This window comes from Etheostoma spectabile, chromosome 16 (assembly GCF_008692095.1).
Source record: "Etheostoma spectabile isolate EspeVRDwgs_2016 chromosome 16, UIUC_Espe_1.0, whole genome shotgun sequence".
Lineage (NCBI taxonomy): Eukaryota > Metazoa > Chordata > Actinopteri > Perciformes > Percidae > Etheostoma > Etheostoma spectabile.
In genome coordinates, this window is record NC_045748.1 from 7496406 (window position 1) to 7517648 (window position 21243).

General features: G+C 39.8%; 1 protein-coding gene across 1 annotated transcript in view; it reads right to left on the reverse strand.

The window, feature by feature from the left end:
• rimbp2a (RIMS binding protein 2a) overlaps positions 1-21243 on the reverse strand; it is a 66776-nt gene that overhangs the window by 16556 nt on the left and 28977 nt on the right. The window contains exons 4-12 of the mRNA XM_032540325.1: positions 15360-15449; positions 12531-12653; positions 9241-9345; positions 5150-5173; positions 4318-4523; positions 2674-2766; positions 2324-2369; positions 1456-1535; positions 1208-1317 (exon numbers count right to left, since the gene is read on the reverse strand). Of these exons, the coding sequence (XP_032396216.1) occupies positions 1208-1317; positions 1456-1535; positions 2324-2369; positions 2674-2766; positions 4318-4523; positions 5150-5173; positions 9241-9345; positions 12531-12653; positions 15360-15449 (877 nt within the window). The remainder of the gene's footprint in view (positions 1-1207; positions 1318-1455; positions 1536-2323; positions 2370-2673; positions 2767-4317; positions 4524-5149; positions 5174-9240; positions 9346-12530; positions 12654-15359; positions 15450-21243) is intronic.

The window sequence follows — 21243 nt, forward strand, 5'->3', positions numbered from 1 at the left end:
GCAGGCTGCGATGTCTGCAAGATTGCTAGTCAGGAGGATTAGAAATGCCTCTGATGGAGAAGCCTTCATAACTCTAAAGAGATTAGACAGTAAATTACTCCAATCACCAGTTAAATAAATCACCAGTAAATAAAAATAAAAACAAAGTGAACAGGATTTATTTTTCTTGGTGACACTGGTGCAATGACACAGAGCATACTTACATACAATTGTAGCCAAAATAATCACATATTAAGAAAACGACTAACTTTGAAGAAGCGTTAAATGCCAACTGGTTAATTGTGTTCTGACAACTTTAATATGTGAACTTTCAAAGCACAGCAGCTTAAAAACCACACAATAACCTGTGCCTAAACTAAAAGGTGGATCAGTCAAAAGAAAACTGCAAAAAGTATTTGAATTCTACTTACTGTTTATTTATTAATATTTTTAAACAGGGACAGTTAATAAGCTATTACAGACTTAGTTATAAGCTAATTTAGGTCTGGAGTCCCTGGCCAGGAAACAGACATCCCACAGATATCCAACAGTCTTAAAAGGCATGGCAACATGAGCCAGATACACATACACTGCACTGATGAAGAGGAGGTCAGGTCGCAGGGTGAAAATAACCAGCAGGGACGTGACATAAACAGTATGAGGGTGACAAATGCTGAGTAAATGTAACCTAAGAAGAGCCACGTTTGTAGCAGTGTTAACAATGATGACTGCGTCAGCATTATAGTCTTTTTTGATTATGATGTAAGCTTGCAATACATGCCATTGTACATATACAAGATCTACTGTATATACCCATAATGTACAGTACAGTATACTGTACGATGTGGTCATTTTAAAAGGATGTCGAGGGGATTTAGATGCCAAATAGAACACTGTAAATAGAACAAATTCATTGGGGGATAACTGTGAGCTGACACACACACACACACGTCTTGGCATTTTGTCTCATTGTGGGATAATTAATACTTGATGATGCACATGCTTGTTGAGACTGTCAAGTGTTCTCTGCTACAGCAGCAGACAGGTGCTTAGGCTTAAATCACAGACCAGAAGAGCAACAAAGGTACTGTGCTGTAACCTCTGATCTTTAGACTACAATTTTTGCTTTAGACATTTGTCAGTTAAGTGCCTGCCAAAGCTTGACTTGCCTAGTTAGTAATGACAATTCATTTTCCATGTCATCTTGGAGTCTTGTTTTACTTCTCACCTTGATAGAAGCCGTCGTCATCCATGTTTCCGTACACGTACAGGTATTTTCCAGCCACAAGGGGAAGTTCTGCCTCAGGATGCTCGTTTGGTCCATCGTAAGGGTTATAACTGAAAGGAGAAGTTCAAGTTTTTTTTTTAGCTTTCACTACTGCAGATTTTATTTTTACAATCATTTGTACATTTTACAAAAGTTTAAATGATTATGTGCAATAGAATCAACAGGTTCCTAAAGCTGATCTCATTTACCTGTATCGGGCAGTGCAAAGGCGGACCTGGCCAGTGTAGCGAGGCTTGGACCTGGGTGATGGGCTGGCCTCATCCTCCATCTATAGATTGATAAAAGAACCCCCAAAAAATGTTATTAACCTCCAATTAATAATTAAGATTTAACCAAGAGTAAGCAAATTAAGCTTTTAAAGGGTAACAAAAGTTTTTTTTTTTAAAAAACGGACCCTAGAAAGCATTGTTTTTTGGGTCAAAGTTTGTGAGAAAAAATCTTGATTTTGCCAAATTTTAAGCAAAAAACCGCGAAAACAGTACATGAAGTTAATAGGGTTTTGTAAAAGCTGTTTACTTTCAAAAAAGGGGTTTTTTTTTTTTTGGGCCCCCCAAAGGCTCAGTTTAATTCTAATGTTTACAGCATTTTAAAAAAGGATTTCAAGGGAGGGGGCGGGCTTTCGAACGAGTAAGAGCCTTTTTTTGAAAAAAAAAACAAACCCAAAAAATTGCGGTTTTTTTTAAAGAAACCAAAGAGCCCATGCAAAAAAAAAGTTATTTTAACATTTTTTAAAAAAACCCCTCATTCAAAGTCACAAAAACAAAAAAAAACTAAATTTAACTAAAAAAAAGGTTAGGGTGTTTTCCATTTTCCAAACCATCACAACTTTCGTTTTTTTAATTAACATGTGAAAATTTTGGCTCTATACACCAAAAGTTAAAAAGGTTTGGTTTTTGTGTACAAACTCAAGCTGGTTTTTAGTTAAACAGAAAGGTCTTAAAGAGGTTTTTAAAAAAAAGCTCTCGGGTCCCTTTTTGTAATGGCAGACCCAAATATAATGAGCCTTTCAGGGGAAAAAAAAAGGGAAAAAGGGTTTTTGTGGACAAAGCAATGCACATTTTCCACAATGTTGCCAGTCTGTAGTGCCCCGTTCACGTTCCCCCTAATATGGGAAAGTTTTTGAATTTTTTTGTTTCCCACCAGTTCCATGCAAAAAAAAAATAGGAAAATAGGGGCCCCGGTTTAAAAAATGGTAGTTAACCCCAAAATTTTAAAACATGGCGTAGAAACAAAACCCCTTTTTTTAAACGGGTTAAAAGGGGAGAACAAAGGAAACTTAAAAATATTTGATAAGGTTTCAAAAAGCATTTTAAGGGGACGGTGGTTTTACTCAGACCCCCTCGAGGGGGGCAAAACTGTGGGGGCCCTTTGGGGGGGGTCTGTTGTCACCGGGGTGGATTTTTTACGGGCAGAAATTCTGGTTTTTTGCCCGTCTCCAGTCGTGGTGTGCAGGGGAAAAACTGGGGATCGTAGCGGCGTGGTGTGCCGCGCTCTCATCCGGGCCGGGGGACATTTATTTCCATAACAAATAAAAAGCAACGGCCCCCTTTTTCTGCACCCTTTTTTGGGTCATTTTAAGCTTTGATCTCCTGTTGAAGCGAGTGTACAGCAAAGCTCTTCATTGGCAAAAGGGTATTTTTCCCCCAAAACAAAACCTCAATCGGGAAACCCCAACCTTTGTCCTTAAATAACACTGAGGTCCTCGGGGGAAGAAAAACACACACACTTGAAAAACGCAGGAGTTACAAAATGGAAAGCTGCAGTCAACGAGTGTGAAAAGCTGAATTCCTTGAGGAAATTAAGGTAAGTCAACAACATGGGTCCACTGTATCAGTGGGTTCTTGTGGATTTGTGAGTGAGTAATATTATGCAATAGAACAAAAGCATCAGTGAGTGCCCCCTTTGTTTCAAATGAAGAGAAAGATAAAACAGGATTTCCAACACTTCAAAGACCTCTGGTCTGTGCCAGACGGTATAAATCTACATCGCTGATATGGCTCTATCTGCTGGCTCTGCAGGTTGCACTATGTGTCGTTGGAATACTAATGTGTTAAACCACATTCATGTCATACATTAGGCCTGTGATCAATTAGGTGAGATATTGATCATGAATAAGCAGTATCTGCACTAATGGTGTCCACCTCTGGTCAGGAGTGAGCTGATCCAGGTGTTGTGTGAGCCGTCTGGCGATTAGATCCTTCGGCCTCTCATTTTGTTTTGATCACAAGCCTTTTTGATCACATGTAATTTGGTGGATGCTTATATGGTCTAGAGTGCATTCATTTTCTTTAAGAATTAGGGAAACCATTTAACCCTGATAGTCTTTGTAACATTTTCAAGTACTTCACCAATTTTAGCATTGCAATATAACATTCTCGGACTCCTGATGGAAAGTTTCAAAAAAGAAAGTATCAAAATCATAGCAGCAGAAACAGATAACATATTGCTTGTATTTGAAACCACCTACGATAGAATGTTCATCAATAGAATGACGTATGAAACTGTTGAATTGATTTATTTTGCAGTATGCTAGGTTAGGCTTAGTTGGTTTCCGGTTTAGAAAGTGAAGTTGTTGTGACCGTTCCAGCACTTTGCATTGTGGGACACAGTAGGCAAGGTAGGCTGGTCCGGCACATTCTGGCAATTTCTACTGAATTTGTGTAACATCTGGGTATTTTTGGTGTAGGTATTTTGCTTTATTTAATTGCTTTTGTTTGCATACTGCACACTACATTTTGGCCAAATCTGTTCATACTGCTGAAGTAGGCATTTCGAAAACAGCCACTGTCTTTTTTTCATTAAACGCTTTTTTCTTCCTTGTCAAAACCCGGAGCCTACCTATAACGCAACTTAACAAGTGACAGTCCGATTCCGGAAATAATGTGTAAATTGTTCCCCTTTAAAGCCAACAGTGCCACAGTCAGCATCAAGCAAATATAAAATCTGAATTAAAGCATTATAATCCATCACCATAAGCACTACTGACCAACAACTACTAGTTATAATAATAAAAGTGTGAAGTTTGGCTTTAAGCTGAGACCACTGACCCACCTGTCTCTTTCTGGGATTCAAATTTAACGATGACTTGTGAGAGTTTCTTCTCTGGTGAGAGAAGGATCTGGGATGTGGAAGCGGGATTAATTTTGAGGATGTCCACAGTATCTGATTGCAGACGGAAATTCAGCAGCTCTTTGGACAGCTGGTGGTAGCGTTCACTCCGTGACCTGCATTTCTGCTCCAGGTCATGAACCTTGACCTGTGATAGGCAACGAAAAGAGCAGAGAGGGGTGGTCATGGCCGAGAAGTGAGAGGAAACAGAGAAAGAGAGAGAGACAAATAAGAAGAAGAGAGGGAGAGAGAGGGAGAAAGAGCTGGAGGTAAAGAGTGAAACATGAGGGAAAATACACACAAAGCATACTTCATCAGATATGAATTTACTGAAGAATTGCCTACATTTCATCTATCATTGGTGATCAAACACAGAGCCAATTAGAAAAGGATCCCTAAAGAGCCATTTTTCAGCATATAGCAGCATGTTGTGTGAAACCACTGCAGTCTAATCACAGCATAGGGAAGTGTAAAATCATCTGCACTGCTGCAGCCGCTGATACATAACTGTTTGACTCCGATAACAATGCCTGAGTATTGCAAAGAGTTAAGAGGATTATAACACTTACAGTATAGACATTAAAAACATTAACATGGATATTATAACAGAGGAAGTCAAAAAAGATGGACGGGGGGTACAGTGAGTGTGATAGTACTCAACTCAGCGCACATATGGATTCTCAATTTGCACAAAATACCCACCAAAGGCTTTAAAAGCTTTAGTGAATCGCTGAATATTCACACATGAAACTAATCAGGGAGAAAAGTAAATACCTGAAACATTCTGTCCATATTGTTCTGTTTAGACAACAAAGGAGAGAGACAGAAAAAAAGTAAAGACAGAAGAAAAATTAAAAGAAAAAAACATACTTGAGATGGAACCAAACACCAATAAATGCCATCGCGATCTATGCAAAGAAGGAAAAGAGGAATGCTAAATATATTTATCAGTGCAGATAAATATACAAAACATCACTGTTGGGCAAAAACCTTGTCTCTACATATTTCATCATTTTAATATTTTTTCATAGTTCAATGCCATTGTCACCCTTTATATCGATTTGTGGGTTTTACAGATATTTAAAGAGTGAAGAAAGAATTTCTAAACAAAAGGTTTTCAAACTAGTCTTTTTTTCATTTCCTTAAAAACAACAGTTTATTGTTTTCACCCGACAGCAACAAAAAGCATGAAAAAAAATAAAATGAACTAAGAAAAACAAATTATGTTTGTCAAACTGAAACTTCCAAGCACAAAGTGTTTGAGGACTGTGGTTTCACAGAATAAAGAGCTTAGTTCGCTTGTTGGAGCCTACAGACTGTCGAGTTATGTTTTTTCTTCCCGTTGAAGTGTATGTTTGCCCATTAGTGTCGAGGAACACGCCTGTGAAAGAAACAATACATTTATTCAATGGCTTTGAAAGAAGAGAAGTTACTCCTTGAAGGTGGAGCTTCCAATCCTCTGACCAAACGTATTAAAGAGCTTCAGATGGATAATAACATGACCTCACTTGAACTACACTCACGGAATCTGCACCCTGTTGTGACTAAAGGATTTGGAGTGAAATGAGAAAATAATTTTGAGTAGATGAGCCAGTGCCAGGCATCTTAAGGACTGTGATGAAACACAGCAGGTCAGTGATTTGATCATAGAGAAATGTAGTATTTAAGGTCAGCCTGGTTTGCAGGATTAATGAAGTCTGCAACTATTGTGAAAGTTTGGAATAATATTTTACACAACAACAGGACAGAGAACCTACAGGGAGACAAAGGAAGAGGTAGGAAATCTATCTGCACACACAGAAGCTGAGCTACTGTTTGTTTTCTCTAACGTATGAGTCACAAAGTGGTGTGGAGTATTGAAAAACCTACAGTTTTACAGTGTTTGTTCTCCAGTACCTTTGGGCAGGAAGAGGCCAGTGTACCGTCTGTTAAATTCTAATTTTCAAGCCATAATGTATTCCCCACCGCCCTTTGCAGGACGGAGGGCATCAGCCAGCACCCTGACAATGTTCCTACAGTATGTGTCTCATTTGCTGCCTCCTCTTGCTTAACATAAAAGCCACTATACCTGGGGTGTCAAACTCATTTTAGTTCATGGACCACATAGCCCTATTTTGATCTGAAGTGGGCCAGACCAGTAAACCACTCCAGAAAAATCCAAAACTTTATCTGCCACAGAGTTTCTTGTCTGCTTGATATCAGCAAATGCAAGTTGCTTCTGCAATGACAGCGTTCTATGGCCATTGTAGATAAAAGAATAATGTTATGGACTCAGGAGAGAGGGGTAATATTTCGATAAAAAACTCCAAATTTACAGAAAAAGAACTTGGATATTCTCTGAGATTAAAGTGGTATTTTGGAATTGGAATGAATTACTTCCCTGCAATTTTCACACTTTGCAAAGTCATCCACTGGGCCCGATTGGACCTTTTGGCGGGTCGGTTCTAGCCCACGGGCCGTATGTTTGACACCCCTGCACTATACAGTCATCGTTTACTCACTTATTTGGGCTGTGTGGACGTGTGCAGTCTGTGCTTAATTGACATCTCTTTAATATGTTATTGTTCCACCTGTTCACACCTTCATCATTTTTATCAGCACATGGAGTTTAGTGACTTCACATAATTCACCACTCAATAAATCCCTCCCCTAAACAGCAAATCTTAGCGATAAAAAACAAAAAAACAAAAGCCTCATTCAAAACTAGCTCCTCCACTGTTTATGTTCCCACTGTGCTGAAACTGGTCCTGGATGCTCTCAGAGTTTAGACTAATGTTACTGGATATGGAGTAAGTAAAGCCCCAGCAAACCCAGCCAAACTTGCTCACACATTGGTCAATCCTCATAACTAAAAGACATTACTCTTACATAAGTAGTTAAGTTAAGCTTCCAAACAGGGTTATTTTTCATTACCAGTCTAATCTTAAATTTTTTCCATTTCATATTTACTATACTATTTGGGAGTGTACTATTTGGGACTAAGTAGCTTCCTAGATGAACGCTGTTTTTTTATTGATATGATGTATGATGTACATGGACTGAAAAAAATCTGCCAGCAAAAGTTGTAATTTGTCAAAGACAGCAAAATTGACGGTTGCTGGCTAGAAATGTGAAGCTTGCTTTTGCCTAGCTCTATCTGAAAATAAAGGACACGTTGTTTAAAAATTAACTGAATGTTTTGAGTGGTATATCTTCCTTTGTTATTTTTTGTAAATTAACAGAAAGCTTGACAGGCGTAGCAACGTGAATTTAGGGGGGCAGGGCTTAACGAACAGTGAATTCATAGCAAAGGCGCAATAAGCCAGAGTAATTTAAGTACATTTGCTTTGATTAATTAATATTTTATTGTGTGTAAGCGCACATAACTACTTTCTCCTAAAAGTGCTTGTGTTTCCAAATTCCAAAATCTGTCTAATACTATGTGAAACAACAGAGACAACAGAGCTAAGTTATATTGAAGAAGGGTAACACTGAGGTAGATCTGTGTTTGTTGATGTTACTGGACTTCTACCAGGTGTACTGCTTCCTCATGTTCTTGGTCAGTTTGAACACGAGCTTGCAGAGAACACACAGGAACACACAGTGGCAGCTGACACTGTGATCACAGTCCATGGGGGAACATAGACAGCACACAGCTGACATACTGTCCACCCAGATCCCTGGCATAGGCTCCCTGGTTGATCACAGAACTGGTACTAGAAGAGATGCCTAATCCTAATGGCACAGCTCCGATGAGCAGTAAGAGAGTTATTTTGGGGTTTGTTAGTGTCCAAGTAGAGGCTGATAGCAAAACTAAAAGCACAGTTTTCAACAGTAAAAACCTCTTTGTGTAGTTGTACAACACCTCACTTAGCCTCTGCTTGGATATATTTGTGGCTGTTTGACTGTTTGTTTCTCTATAAAACGGACACCACTGCAAATACAGGACAATAAGCAGGTACATGGAGACAACCAACTGAAAAACCTCACCGATTTCTGAGGAAGCAGTCACTATTCAGCTCGTCTATGACCATATCAGAGCCTGAGTGGTCTAATCCTGTGGGTATTTTGAGAATATTTACATATCAGACATTTAAATAAGAACATTTTGGAAATGTTTTTTGTTATATTCTTTGCACATTGTGTAAACAATTAACAGTAAATAGGGCTGCAACAGTAAAATAAAAATGTTTGAAACTAAATAGTTAATAATTTAACACTTTTAAATGTTGGCTTAGATGTTGAACATCAGGGTGATTGAGTGTATTTAAGACACTATGAGGTCAGTATTCACAAACTCCTAAATTGAAATGTACTTGCATTATCTAAGAGCAACAAATTTGGGACAGACTAAGTCATCAGTAATGCAGATCATTTAACATCATGGACATTTGAACAGCCTCAAAAGTATCAAAAACACGTTCCATGTGTCCCTTGTAACATTTGCAGTCTTATTTAATCACTTTCTAAGCAGAGTAAGAATATATGCCAATCTTAAAAAGGCACCAGACCGAATACAACAGCTAGAGAAAGAAGATGTTGACACGCTGTATAAATTTATCAACAACTAAAAAGACAATATTTTTAGCAGAGAGCTCTTCATTACACTATCAAACAATATGAAAGGTGCTGGAACTGCATTTCTAACAAAAATGATACGACAGCTTTCGGTGGTCTTTATATTTTCTGATACTGTAGCAGTGATTCAGTGACAGAGATTCAGCCCAAACTGGCTACTGACACATCAATTACTGAACGAGGAGCTTCGGTTCATCACTGCTCTAATCACATAATCAATGACAAAAGAGGGTTGCATCAAAACTATAAAAACAAATAGGCTTTCAATGACCAATGTTCTGTTTTTGCCTTCATCCATATGGCCATACCTTTTGCAGTTGATTGATCTCCTTCTGCTTGGTGTGAAGGGCCACCAAGGCTCGCTCATGCTCTATCTGCAGCTGCTGCTTCAGCTCTACAGCCTGGTGCATACGCTGGGGGAGTAACGGAGAGAGGGAGGGGATGTGGACACGTTGAAGGATGTTATTTCAAGATGAAATCAACTATTCCTCTAAATCAGATTTTGAAATCTAAAGCACTCAAGTGTTGAGTTTACTGTGGAAGTAAAATAGAGAGAGTCATTCAGTGTGAGTTTTTCCTATCATTTGCAATGTATGTCTATTAGATGCAACCCAGTGTACACTCGGAACTGACTCAGACAAAGCGGTCACGCATGGTCACCCACGCTGATCCTAAATCTACCCTCTCCCAAATTAGCCGAGTCATGACTATACAGCATCTATCCGTGGAGTCACGACCAGCTGCCACATCTCGCAGAAACAGAGTTAAGGCCATAAGATGTTTCTGTGGGCTTAAGAAGAAAAGACAGCTTTAAAAGCTCTGACATCCATCAGTTTTCTCTCTCTGTGTTCTCTCTCCCAAGAAAAAAAAAGAAAAGAAAAGCCTCTTTACCTCCCGGAGTGACTTGGAGGTGTCCTGAGCAGGCAGCCACTGCTTTGCATAATCAAGGAGAAGTTCTAAGCTGCAGAGGACTGGGCTGGCTGAGCGGCTGTCACTGGAGTCTTAGTGAAAACTAAGACTCTTTTTTTAACTCTTGGATATTCAGGGAGGGCTTGATATACTCACCTACATTTTCAGCAAACCCCCTGTGATGTCACGTTAAACAGAAACAGACACTGGATTTAAACCAACAACCTGTCGGACTCAAGCCTGCAGCTCCAGCCTTGGAGCCGCAAGAGGAGATGCACAATGTGTGGAAAAAATGCCATTAGGGTGTAATTAGGGTGCCACACAACAAAGACAAAGATCTTGACCTGAAACACATCTGGACTTAAATCAGACTTAAAGGGGAACTCCACCCATTTTATAAATTAAAGTGTATTTACAGGCCTTGGGGAGTACTGCTGTATATGTGAAACATACCGTACGTTGTATTAAGCATTTTGCACAAAGTCCGATCAATTGTCTTAAGTGATGTTGCTTAAGGAAACCTCAGGGAAGACTAGAGCTTTGTGAAATGAAAGCAATCTGGGGCTGTGAAGTACAAAAACGTGATGCTACCAGAACTCTGTAGCTCACTCCTCATGTCTACTTGTGGCTAGCAGCTCGAGGCTACACTGGCCGCTACTAGCACTGCTTAGTTGTACAGATTGTTTTCTCAGTGACAATTTTATCATCTAAAAGCCACTATGCATGCATCTTGCCCTTCACACCTATTGGATGATAGAAAAGCTCAGAATGAGATGTGCTCATGCTGACTCGAGTGGTAATTCCCCCATAGAATATATATGTCAATAAGTCTTTTGTTACCAGATTAAAACCAAGACTGACCGTGCTGCATCTCATTAGTTTTGACTGAAAAACCCTTTTTTGTTTATTTAAATCAAGTCTGTCTTTTTCAATTTTTTTTAAAAAAGTTGTGACTCCTCCATCTATGCTTTCTCCACCCACATCGCCCAATGTAATTTACTTTAAATAGTCTCTTTGTCTTTATAATCAATACACAATGAGAAAGTGACAAACCTTTCTTTGCTGTATTAGAGAGCAGGTCAGTTTTCCTCAGATGGGTACATTTCTCTCTCAAATATCCTGACAAACAGACAATCGATAGGAGATGCAAGGAGGCGAGGATTTGTAATGAGAGTGCTTCTCGCGGCGCAGTGAGACTGTGTCTGATTACTATTGGCAGAACTTAACACGATAAAAAAACAGCCTCCGCATGAATCAGATGACAGTTTACCTCATGAAATGCATCACTTTTCCTTCTAAAGTTTTCTTAGAAAACAAAAACATGGGAGATGGGGATGTATCCGGAAGAAAAAAACTCTCAAAATCTGATGAATAGTGTGAGCCGAACAGAACCAGTGAAGTGAGGGATGAATGAGTGCAGGTTGAAATGCTAGAGAAATGTAGTGAGATATACAGTATGTCAGGGAAAAAGTGGACAAATATAAATAGTGGTGATAAAGTAAGACAAAGGATTTAGGCTTGGATCTCCTAATTCCTTCGCTTTGCCTACTCAGCAGTAAAACATGTAGGGTGGGAGACATTGCTCAGTGGTCTTCTCCACCAAAGAACAGAAGAGACGAGGTAGAAACTATTCCAGATTTATACGATCAATCCTTGAACCAAATTTTGATTGATGTATATCATTTAATCCATAACTGCAGATCCCTAAATGTGGGGAGAGAAAAAAAAACTTGTTCCTTGGGGGCAAATAAGAATCCTGGGTTCAAGTAATCCAAGAGTTCCTTCAGTTTAAACTCGTACTGACAGGTTTTCTGAGTTCTCCCACAATACTCAAAATTGTTTCTGACATTGTTATGTTATTTGGAGTAGGGGTGTTTTTACTGCCATGTAACTAAAACTACCACAGCACTACAGTAATGATGACTCAGGACTCGGAAGTTGTCATTTAGTGAGAAATCAAGGACAGAATGTGAAGCGGTTAAAGGTTATTGTATGTACAGTACCTGTATGAAAACTTCATCAAACGTTAAATGAAAATAGGAAATATATACTATCATGTCACTTGTAAAGAATATAAACTGCAGGGATAAATTTACAAACGCACAGAAGAATACTGGTGGAGGGAGGAGAGACAGAAATAGAGCAGGGATCTTCAACAGGTGGTTTGGCACCCCTAGGGCGGTCCTCAGAGTCAATGCAGGGGTCCTCCAAATTATAGCTAATTTTTGAAGTCTTAACATGAATCCAACATATTATTAGCAAATATAAATCCCCACTGCTAACTGGCCTATAGGTAAGGTAGTCACTAAGGCCATCCACAGATACAGTTTATCCTAAGGATACCCTGTGCTATATGTATGGTTAACATTAAAACAGGATTTAGAAAACCATGCCAACAATTATTAGGCTTTTTATTTTTATTAGCTCAGTATTCTATGCAAAAAAGGTATGTATATAGGCTCTAGGCCACCCTACACGTTATTGTTAGCTCAGTTTAATATGCAACTTCATTTTACACAATATGTAGTAGGAAGTTCCTGCTCTCTCTCTCTTTCAGTTAAGGGGTATTTGGTCTTAAAAAACATTGAAGAGCCCTGAAATAAGGGTATGAATAGAAAGATGAAGTGATTGATATTTGGATTTCAGGGTATCTGGGATGAAGACAAAAATAAATGCAGCGGCGTCTCACCTTTAGAACCTGTTCCAGGTCCTCCACTTTGCCTTGGAGATGGCTCCTCTGCTGCTGGGCCACGTCTCTCTCCTGGCTCACTACAGCAAAGCTCTGTCTCAGCTCGTCATAGTCTGATCGCACCTACCGTACGTGAACCGATGCAAGGGAGGGAAAAACAGGAAAAAGATTTTTTTTTTTTTAAAGAGCAAGAGGAGGTTAACAGGATTATTAACAACATGGATGTAAATGGTCATTAAAAAAGTGGGGACACAGGCAAAAAGAAAGACACAACAAAGTGAGGAAAACACCTTCCTTTCCTCCCTGTTTTTTAACTTAGAAGTAACCCTTTGTAACTTTTAAATGTTACTGAAACTGTGTATTTTTTCATCTGATGATCATAATGACCTGTAATAGCAAATGAAACTAACAGTGAAAATAATGCTATTTTTATATAGTTTTTATTAATGTCTTTGGCCGGGTCCGGCGAAGTCCCAAAATGATTTACGGCAGGTCGACCAGGTCTACAGTAACACATTGTGACGGGTCACAGATTTCGGCGGAAAACCCAAGTCAATATGTCGGGCTTTCAACAGATGGAGACAGTTATGGGACTGTAAATGATTGAAAACCCATCCCAGATTGGCCCTCTGGTATGTAATATGTCTATTTCTTTAATAAATAACTGTCAGTAGCCTACAATTAATCAATTCCATTTGGTGCCTGGTTTTATTTATTTTCTATCCGTGTTTGCGTTGGCCTACTATTTTCTTTTCCCTTGTCCCCCTGTGCTTGTATTAACCGTCCGTGGATTTCATGAAATATGCTATATTGATGATATATTATTACGTTGGTTGCTACAACAAACTCTTAATGCTTTTGCTGTGACACAGTGACAGTGATAACATCACAAGGTTTAGCTCATGAATCACAATACATCCTAAGTAGGCTAAGTTACCGCATGCAACACTTCAAAATGCAACAATGCATCTGTAACGTATTCTCTAATTGTAAATGAATGATTTTCTGTCTGAGCAAAACATTCATCGCAACTACCTCCCGGTGACGCTAACTTGGTGATATACAGTGGGCAATACAGCACCGTAAAGAAAAGACCTTTACCCATTATTCCGTTTTTTTGTTTGAGAAGGAAAAACGCATGCGACTGTTATGAGGTTTGTTCTGCCAGTAGACCTACTTTTTGCATTTATGAATACAGGCTGTTCTTTTCTCTTTTTTGCTGGAGGGTTGATTGGGAGTTCACAGTCTGAAGAGAAATTAATCAGCACATTTCAATTTAGCCTTGATGAGACAGAGCTGCTGACTTGAGCGTTTTGCCTTTCGTTTCTCCATCCGTCAGAGGCCTTGAGCTAAGCTGGTTCCTCTAAAGGTGGCCTCGTAGGATCGAGCACTACCATCCCTCAGCCAAACACCAATCATCTCATTAACTAGCAAAAGTGATGAGTGTACAATAGATAAGCTTGCTCAAAGTGCATAAAGCTAGACTGTTGCAAAGGAAAGGAGTTCATTTATATTGGGTAATTCATGACTGGAGCTGAAATACCATCTGAGCAAAATTACGTCGTTTTCAAGCATTTATCTTGATACCCAAAAGACGCTTCATATCGGAATTAAATCAGGTGAGTAAAAAAAGTAAAACACAATATAGGCACAGAATAGAGCAAGACATACAATAAAACATTAAAACAGTGGTCTGGTAATAAAACCATGTTTTAGTTTATCAGTGTCTTCCTTAAATAAATATTCTAATCTAATTCAGATATATGTTATGTCCTTTGCTGGGCTATTTAAATCAGAAATATTAAAGTATGTCTTCCAAAATTGAAATCACTGTCAAAGTTAACACACAACACCGTGACACACCATTGTTATGTCTGTGTAGGGGTGGACACAATAACATGAACATTGAGTCCAATCCGAGCCCCGCAATAAATACTGTGATTACAAATATACATGTTTCCTATATCCACAATTTATTGTTAATAGTTCAATTCTGACAAATACTCATGTTTCTCTTTTCTCCCTTTTTCACTCTCATATACTGTCTCTCTTTTCCCTCTTTCATCCCTTCCTTTTCTCTCTATGCACTGTCATACACCACATGCTGCCTATGTCTTTGCCCAGGATTGCCCTTACAAGCCAGTCACACTCATTGATACTGTATCATCTGGCGGGACTGGACCCATGTTTTGCCCCTCTTCCATTTCATCTCTGTGCCCACCTTGTCAGTGCACAGATTGCATCTTTTTGCGTGGCACGGTGAAGCAAAAGCTCTGAGCTGAGTCCCTGGACATGTGTCAAATCTGCCCCCTCTGTGAAAGTCACTATTAGCGCCAGAATAGCTAATTGCCTACCATCACAGACTGTCTCCGTCTGGGTATGTGTGCCTGTTTATATATATGCATGTGTGAATACTCTGGCTGACTGTGCCAGTAAAGACGCAATAATGGGAGAGAAAACATAGCAATGATGTGTGCGTGTCTGTGTGTGTGTATGTGTATGTGTGTGTGTGTATAAAATGGAAGACATGACATTAACAGCACATGTATACTTCCTGTGTGTGAGAAAAGGCAATGTAAAGAACATGAAGAGGTAACACACGATAACGTGATGCAGGTATACTGATCTGCAGAGATGGATTACAGACTCTAACATAAGACTGATGTTACAGCCATTTATAAGACGTGTGCATGTGCTACATATCCCCTATATTACTTGTAGTGAAATAAAGATAGAAATATATTTTACCATTGATTATAGCCTGGTTGACCATTGATCATCATTACGTGTGAGTCCTTGCATGTACGCTGCCATGTGTGAATGCCATACCTGGTCATACTTGGACGTCTTCAGGTGGAGGTTGATCAGCTCAAGGTTCAGATGATTTTTCTCCTGCAAGGCAGCATGGAGCTTTGCTCTCTGAAAAAGAAACAAGAGAAACAAGAGAAACAAAAGAAAGTTGAATGTGTTGTTAAATGATATGATACATCATCTTCCTCCTTGCAAAGACTTTTATGTCTGACCGCATCATGTTTGCACGCCACACAGCGCAACTCCATCTGAACAACTATTATACAAGCGACAGATGAAAGACTCAGGTTAGTGCCGATCCCTCCCTCCGTCTGTACGCCTGTTAGTGTGTTTGTGTGTGTGTGTGTGTGTGTGTGTGTGTGTGTGTGTTGGGGGGGGGGCTAAGCTTCCCTCTAAGATGCTGTCTGGAGGACAAAAACCCACAGCTGCATACAGTCACCCTCCATTTGGTATGTGGCATTAGAAATAGAGCGGGAGAGCTGAAAAAAAAGGGGGGGGGGGTACAGGAGGAAAGAGACGGGAAGTGAGCCGGATGGACAGTTAGAGGAAGGTTGCTGGAATTGAGGGATGGTCGGAGAGAGGAATAGGAAGTGGGGAAAAAAGGGTTGATGGAGAACTATGCGGGAAAGAGAGAAAAAACTGAGGAGATGAAAGGATTGAATGAGAGAGTGCTGAATGTCTGTTGAATGCTAAATAAGCAAATGAGTGCATAATGTCAGTAAATGGCTACCAAGCTCAAGATGAGAATAAGTTGCACACCACATAAAAAGGATTGGCGGGCGGTGTGCAGTTGCTGTCTGTGCTCTCTGTTGCCCAGATTCACATTGAGAAGTTGTCATGCCGCTGGTGCTGCAGGTACTCAAGCATTACATAATTACGCCAGACTGAAACTAGGGCAACACTCTCCTCCTATCACGGCTCTGAGCATTCAACTGGTCACATCCTGGCACATAATACCACTTCATGCTAGTGCACTGAGCTCATACTGTTGATTGATTGGCATTCTCAGCATCCCAACTATAACATGTGGATAAGTCAATTATAATCGCAGGCAGGCTTTTTCTCTGTTCAGCTTTGTTTTTAAACAAAAAGCAGGACTCCATCACCGCTTTTACTTTTCTGGCATGTCAAACAGGATAAAATGGTGGATTCAAGAACAGGAGGGTTTCATTTCAACGTGTCTTATTGATCTAAAAATATAGCCCACAAAATAAAAGCATGTTGATTTATAGTCTCCAAATGAGAATTGAATGTAACTGCCTTCTAAATATGTGCCATAAACTGGTACAAAAAAACACTATCTGACTGGCAAATGATGCATTATAGCTCAATAAAGCTCAGCTGTCTGTGTTGCTTTTGTTCTATACGGATGAGCTGCACCATGTAAACACTGGGGTACACCACAAATACATGCAATGTGTTCTCTTGAGCCCGATTGCTATGACATACTCGAGCAAAAGAGGAGTTCAAGCACAAAAGCGTCTGCCCGAGAAAAGATTGTGCAGCTCAGAGGTTTATGATCAAATTTATCAGTGCAGATCGAGGGAACTCAATAAACGTGAGCCAAGAGGAGAAGAGAGGGAAAAACAGACACAGTGAGGGGCCAGCCATGTTCATCCATCTCTTTGTTTGCAGGCAGAGAGACAGGGCTGTCGGAGGAAGACACAATCAAACTGAGACACAGATAGAGAACAGACAAGGACAGGAAGACACAGAGACTGGTGAGTGAGTTCACTCGCTGCTCTTATTGTGTAACGCTGTCTCCGCATCACGTCACTGCAGACTACAGAGCACCTAGTGTACTGAACCACACCTAACTACAGTCGCAGCCACAAATGATCTTGTTCTTCTGCCTTTGACTGCTAATTATGGAGAGATGGCACATCATGAGGTGCCAGCTGCAGTTGTCCTCTGTGCTGACACCACAGGACATGCCCTTGTAGTTGACACCATAAGTGCATGCGGTGGGGGTTGGCAGGGACGTGAAGATAACTGGAAAGAAGAGATGGACAGGTTGAGAAAGAAAGTTTAAGACATAGTTAAGGCTGCTATGATCATAAAATAAAGGTTTCTTTTTATGGGCCTTGGGAATGATGTCTGCTTATCCACAGCCTCCCACTACCAGTGAATCACACATTCACAGCTCTGCATAACACTTCATAACATCTTGGAAACACACTGCTATGCCAATGGAGACGCACACACATTCCTGTGCCAATTTAAACCTTCAATATGCACAAACAAACAGAGAAATCTGGTTTGAATATATAAAAGATATAATGATGAGCCTTTGTCTTTGAGGATAAACAACTTAACAAGGGAATGACAGCACTCTGACAACATCTGTGCAGCTCCATGTTTGAGGGAAAAATGTCAGGTGTGTGTGTGTGTGTGTGAGAATCTGAATGTAGTTTGAAATTTGAGATCCATATGTGCGTGCAGAAAGATTGGACAGGCTAGGGGGACAGACCTCACTACCAGAAACGCTTAAGTTTATCTGACAACTTCCTTCCTTCCTCTCCTGTTTTTTCTCTCTATCTATCTCTGTGACTGACACACACACACACACACACACACACACACACACACACACACACACACACACACACACACACACACACACTCTCTCTTCCATTACCACCATCATTGTCATTCTCTTCCCAAACCCACTAATTTAGCTGCTGGCCCTAAATCTGCTCTGCTCACTGTGGCCTCTCGCTGAGCTTCTGAAGTCCCAGAAGCTGCTGTGCATCCACACAAGCCACTCCTCTGTTTCAATTTTTTCAACTGCTGAGACTTTAAAGCTTTAAATGAATAGTTATCATTTTGTGAAATTAGCTAATTATCTACGCTTTCTTGCCAAGAGTTAGATAAAGCAGATTGATACCACTCTCATAACACTCACTAAATATTCAGCTACAGCCGGGAGATGTTAGGTTAGCTTAGCATAAAGACCGGATCAGGCAGAAAAAGCCAAACTGTTAGCCTGATAGCCTTTCCCTATCCAACCAGGCTAGCTGCATCCCTGAAGAAAAGGTATTGTTTTACACTTTTTTGTAAGGATTAAACAAACAAGACATAATATGGTAAAGTTTGAGTTTAAAGATGCTAATTTTGTTACATTTGAACATGCTGTTTTAAAAAGCAAATAAGCTTTTGCTTTAGCCCTGTCATCTTCGTATCTTTGGAGAGTATCTTTTACTTCAAAATCATATTTTTAGTAGTGTTTTGTGTGTTTTTGAACATCTTACAGTACAAAGAGGTCAAAGGTTAGCGCTGGGTCTTACTGTACTGTACCAGCTCATTTATAAAGTCACCTTTGAGAGCAAACCCAGGCAAATAAAGCAAAGCTCATAGTGAGATGGTAATGATTGGAATCAACTTAGAACAGTTGACAAGGCTAAAGAAGCACAGTTTCACTCCACTTGAAGAGAAGATAATCCTCAAGAGATACATTTTGGGTGGAGCATAACTGTCATTTTAAAAATCCTTTATGTTTCAAACTAAAACTATATTGTGATCTGGCCATGTTGAAGGGAAAGGGGCCGAGATGAACCGCATATAACACAATTAGAACATATTAGATTTAGGCAGTGCTTCTGGTTATCGTAATATCATATGTTTGCTCTGGTCTAAACCAGAGCCGGAAGTTACTTTGATTAATAAATAAAATGGTAATTTTGCTCCTGGTATTTCCAATTGGATTCTGATTACCTGATGATGAGAAGCTGAGTAGAAAGTAATTTAATGGATTTAATGTAATTGTACTTGAATGTACTGAATGCAGCATGGTATATTGAAGGCAGCATGGTGGCACAGTGGTTAGCACTTCTACAGGTTCTGGGTTCGAATCCAGGTCATGCCTTCCTGTGTGGAGTTTGTATGGTCTCCCTGTGTTTGCGTGGGTTTCCTCTGGGTGCCCCGGTTTCTTCCCACCATAAAGACTAGGTAACTACCTAATACATTTACAGATATGTTGCTTATTTATTGTCCTAATCAAATAAATAAATCCTAACATATTCATAGTGATCCAAATTGTGTTAAATATGAATCTCTCATGATTACAGAGCACATCCATCCATGTCCAATTATCCGGTATCAAATTATCAAACCGGTATCAAAATTCCCTTTCCCGAGCCACAATAACCAGGTTGGAGCTATAATCCCGCCACCTAATCCTGGGTCTTCCCCGAGGCCTCCTACCAGCTGTACGTGCCTGGAACACCTCCCTAGCGAGGCGTCCAGGAGGCACCCTTACCAGATGCCCGAACCACCTCAACTGGCTCCTTTCGACGCGAAGGAGCAGCGGCTCTACTCCGAGCTCCTCTCGGATGACTGAGCTTCTCACCCTATCTCTAATGGAGACGACAGCCACTCTCCTAAGGAAACCAATTTTGACCGCTTGTACCCTGGATCTTGTTCTGTCGGGCATGACCCAGCCTTCATGACCACTGGTGAGGGTAGGACCAAAAACTAACCGGTAGATCGAGAGCTTTGCCTTCTGACTCAGCTCTCTTTTCGTCACAACCAATTTTGTTTAATCAAATTTACTTCTGTCCTCACAGCCGTTTTTAGAAATAAAGGCTTTACATCTTGTACATGCTGTATGTTACAGTGATGGAGGCTTCTAATGTAATTAAAGAAGTGTTAATGCTTTGGAATTGTGGCTATGCCATTTAAGAATGAAACATTCATTAACTGCAACATTCAAATAATTTCTTTTGAAAAGGCACAAAATGACACGGACAGGATCTTGAATTTGCTTAATTTAGAAATATAATATATTTTTTTATCATACTGGTAAATTCCTGAATTTTACCAAGAGGATAGCTAAAGTATCTATCTATCTATCTATCTATCTATCTATCTATCTATCTATCTATCTATCTATCTATCTATCCATCCATGCTGCAGTTTTAATGAAGAATAGACGAAGGATGAAATAATTGGTGCAGATATTTCTACAAGGGCTACTGCTGATTTTAAATGGGATTTTATTTTTGTGGATAGAGGATTGCTGCTGCTCTCCCTCAACTCCCAGGGGGATTGTCATTAATCAGATGTCACGGTGGAAACACTTTGTTCCACTTAACTGTGGTTTGAAACACACTGATGACATCTGCTGTCTGCCGACAAGCAGAGATGTACCGTGTGTCCATCAAATGTAATAAGTGAAGATTCATTCACATGAATTAATATATAATCTTACATATAATCTATAAACTTTTGCAGCATAGTGATTACTGCATTTAATCACACTATATAATACTTTAGTTTTCTTTTTCCTAACAGCAACTCCATGTGAAAGTTAAACTGGAGTTCATGACTTAAGTTTGGAGAAGAGACCTCAACTCACTTTCAACCCATAGATAAAACATAATCTCCTCTCTGTATTTCTTTGTAAATTTTAATAAAGACAGCGCAGACTGGTCGCTTAAACTGATCCTCAAACAAAAAGGCTCCACACTACTGTTTCAGATCATTTCATTCTTATTTGAAATATAGTGATATTATAAACAGATAACTTCCTCCACTGCTATCCACTTCACTTTGTATTGAATGGTTTAATAGGATGACAACAGTTAGAGTGTGTGTGTGTGTGTGTGTGTGTGTCACACATCTGTGTCTGTGTCAGAGATTGTTCTGCCCTTCAGTGGGTTGGAGAATGGGAAAATGGAGGAAAAGCCAAGACATTCCCACCACTAATCGCTGCTGCAACATCAGCTGGCTGTTCAGCACTGTCTAATGTCTGGAGCAGTCAGGACCACGGACAGTTCCTTAACTGGGGCCTTTTAAACTACTGTAGATCAGGACAGATGCTGAAAAAACTAAGAACTATATAATTGTCCTTCATAGACACAATATAACTGATTTTGCATGGTGTGTCAAATTGTGTAAAATA